Source organism: Belonocnema kinseyi, chromosome 9, assembly GCF_010883055.1.
Source record: "Belonocnema kinseyi isolate 2016_QV_RU_SX_M_011 chromosome 9, B_treatae_v1, whole genome shotgun sequence".
In the NCBI taxonomy this organism is placed as follows: domain Eukaryota; kingdom Metazoa; phylum Arthropoda; class Insecta; order Hymenoptera; family Cynipidae; genus Belonocnema; species Belonocnema kinseyi.
In genome coordinates, this window is record NC_046665.1 from 88,317,157 (window position 1) to 88,319,028 (window position 1,872).

Consider the following 1,872-nt stretch of genomic DNA (forward strand, 5'->3'; position numbering starts at 1 on the left):
GTAATTACGACTTTTCATAACAGTCAGTCTTGTATCGTCCGTCTGTAAACATCGTTTCAATTATGTGACATTTTTCATAAATTATTGGAGCCTCTCCAATATATTTGAGGCTTCAATCAATAGAAATTTTGTCCTGTTAAAAAATTTCTTAAAAAAAAAAAAGAAAAAAAAATTGTTTAATGACGCTGTTTGTTTTTATAAAATACGACTTTGTTTTTTGACTCAGGTATGTTTCAATATAATAACTTTTTTATTTTGTTCAAACCGATATCCTTTTTACGACACTAATTATTAGAACGCTTACGCTCATACAATTTTTATTAAATTATAGATTTGTATATCGACTCTTGATAAAGACCCGCAATGTTGGTCGAAACGTTGAGGATTTTTTGAAAAGAAATAAATATGTTTTTCACATGTTATTTCGGATTCTTTTATTTTGATTTTATCATTGACCGTAAGACCGAATATTTGCTGAATTTAGCTAAAATACTGATTGAAAATTAAAACGGTCGAAGAAAGGAAAAACAGTTTGGTTCTGCTGTATCTACAATTGTTTTGTATATTTGTTAGAAATGGAATGTACATCATGGAAGAATGATGAATTAACTACTATTCCTCAAAAATAAATTCTATTTTCCGTCAGTCGAATCACTACAGAAGTCTTGTTTCGAAATTTTAAGATTTTTCTAGGTTTACCAGGTCTTTTTTTCATAAAATTCCAGGCCTACTCCTCAAATAAAAAATTTAAATCAAATAAATTTGATTTAAATAAAAAAAACGAGTTTGAGGAATGAATACTTCCTATATTTCTAGATGTGCAGTCCTATAGGACTGCACATCTATAAATTAATTTTTTAATAGGAACACATGTAATCCTGTAATCTAGTGAAAGCGAAAAATAAAAGTGGTTATTCGTTTCGACATTTGAATATTTCACCTGATCAATGAAGAGAAGTTCTGCATTATTCTGTATTTGGTATCCTAAGTCAAGCAGTTCCTGGACATCGTGGGTGAAGGCTGCATCAGCTTTCGAAGGTAATGCGAGAGCATCATTACTCAATGTTGAACTGAATGCAGTAAGAGCATCCTCCCAGCAGTAAAGTGCCTTTTCCAGTGCCTCCAAACCTGCACAGTCCATTCAGATATCCATTTAATTATAAATATTACTCATAATTACTCATGACTACTGTTGCTTCACTCATTAGCGTTATAAAAATTCTTCTTTTTTTTTCACATATGTACCTTCATATCTCTTAAGCCTAATTAAAAACTGATCTTATCTCTAAACTCATGTAATTTAATCGTGTCTTCTTGTTCTGTTCCTCTTTTAAATCTGCATTCACAATTAGATAAAGTTTGTTTTTCTTCCGTAATCAGTTACATCATCTCTTAATGTTAATTATTTCTCTCTTCATACAATCAAGACAGGATATAGCCGCAAAAAATCATTTTCAAAATTAACTCATTTTTCCCGCATAGGTAAACTTTCCCCGAGGAATAGCTGATGACTTTCTATGAGTAAATATTCATAATCTTATATAGGACTCTTGATGACATCTACCGGAAAAACTTGTTCAGAAAAACCCTCATTTTTGAAACGCTTTGGCAATTTTTCTTATTTAAAAAAATAAAAATTTTTTTATTGTTGATTGATTGCCATAATATTCTTAGATGTTTAAAGTACGACCTTTAAATTTTACCAGACCCTTCGGACAACTAAAAAAATTAGTCAAAGTACAAAAAAGGGTTTCGCAGCCTATCAAGACGTTAATTAGGCCGCTCAAACCTTCCCCTCCCATACTTTGACTCCCCTACTCCCCATACATTTCCTTACTTATCCTCCCCTCCCTACACCCTTCGAAACCCTTC

General features: G+C 31.5%; 1 protein-coding gene across 1 annotated transcript in view; it reads right to left on the reverse strand.

Annotated features, from left to right (window-relative positions):
• The window catches only part of LOC117180335 (mitoguardin), a 166,048-nt gene that overhangs the window by 58,486 nt on the left and 105,690 nt on the right, over positions 1–1,872 (reverse strand). The window contains exon 4 of the mRNA XM_033372777.1: positions 941–1,128. Coding sequence (XP_033228668.1) covers positions 941–1,128 — 188 coding nt within the window. The remainder of the gene's footprint in view (positions 1–940; positions 1,129–1,872) is intronic.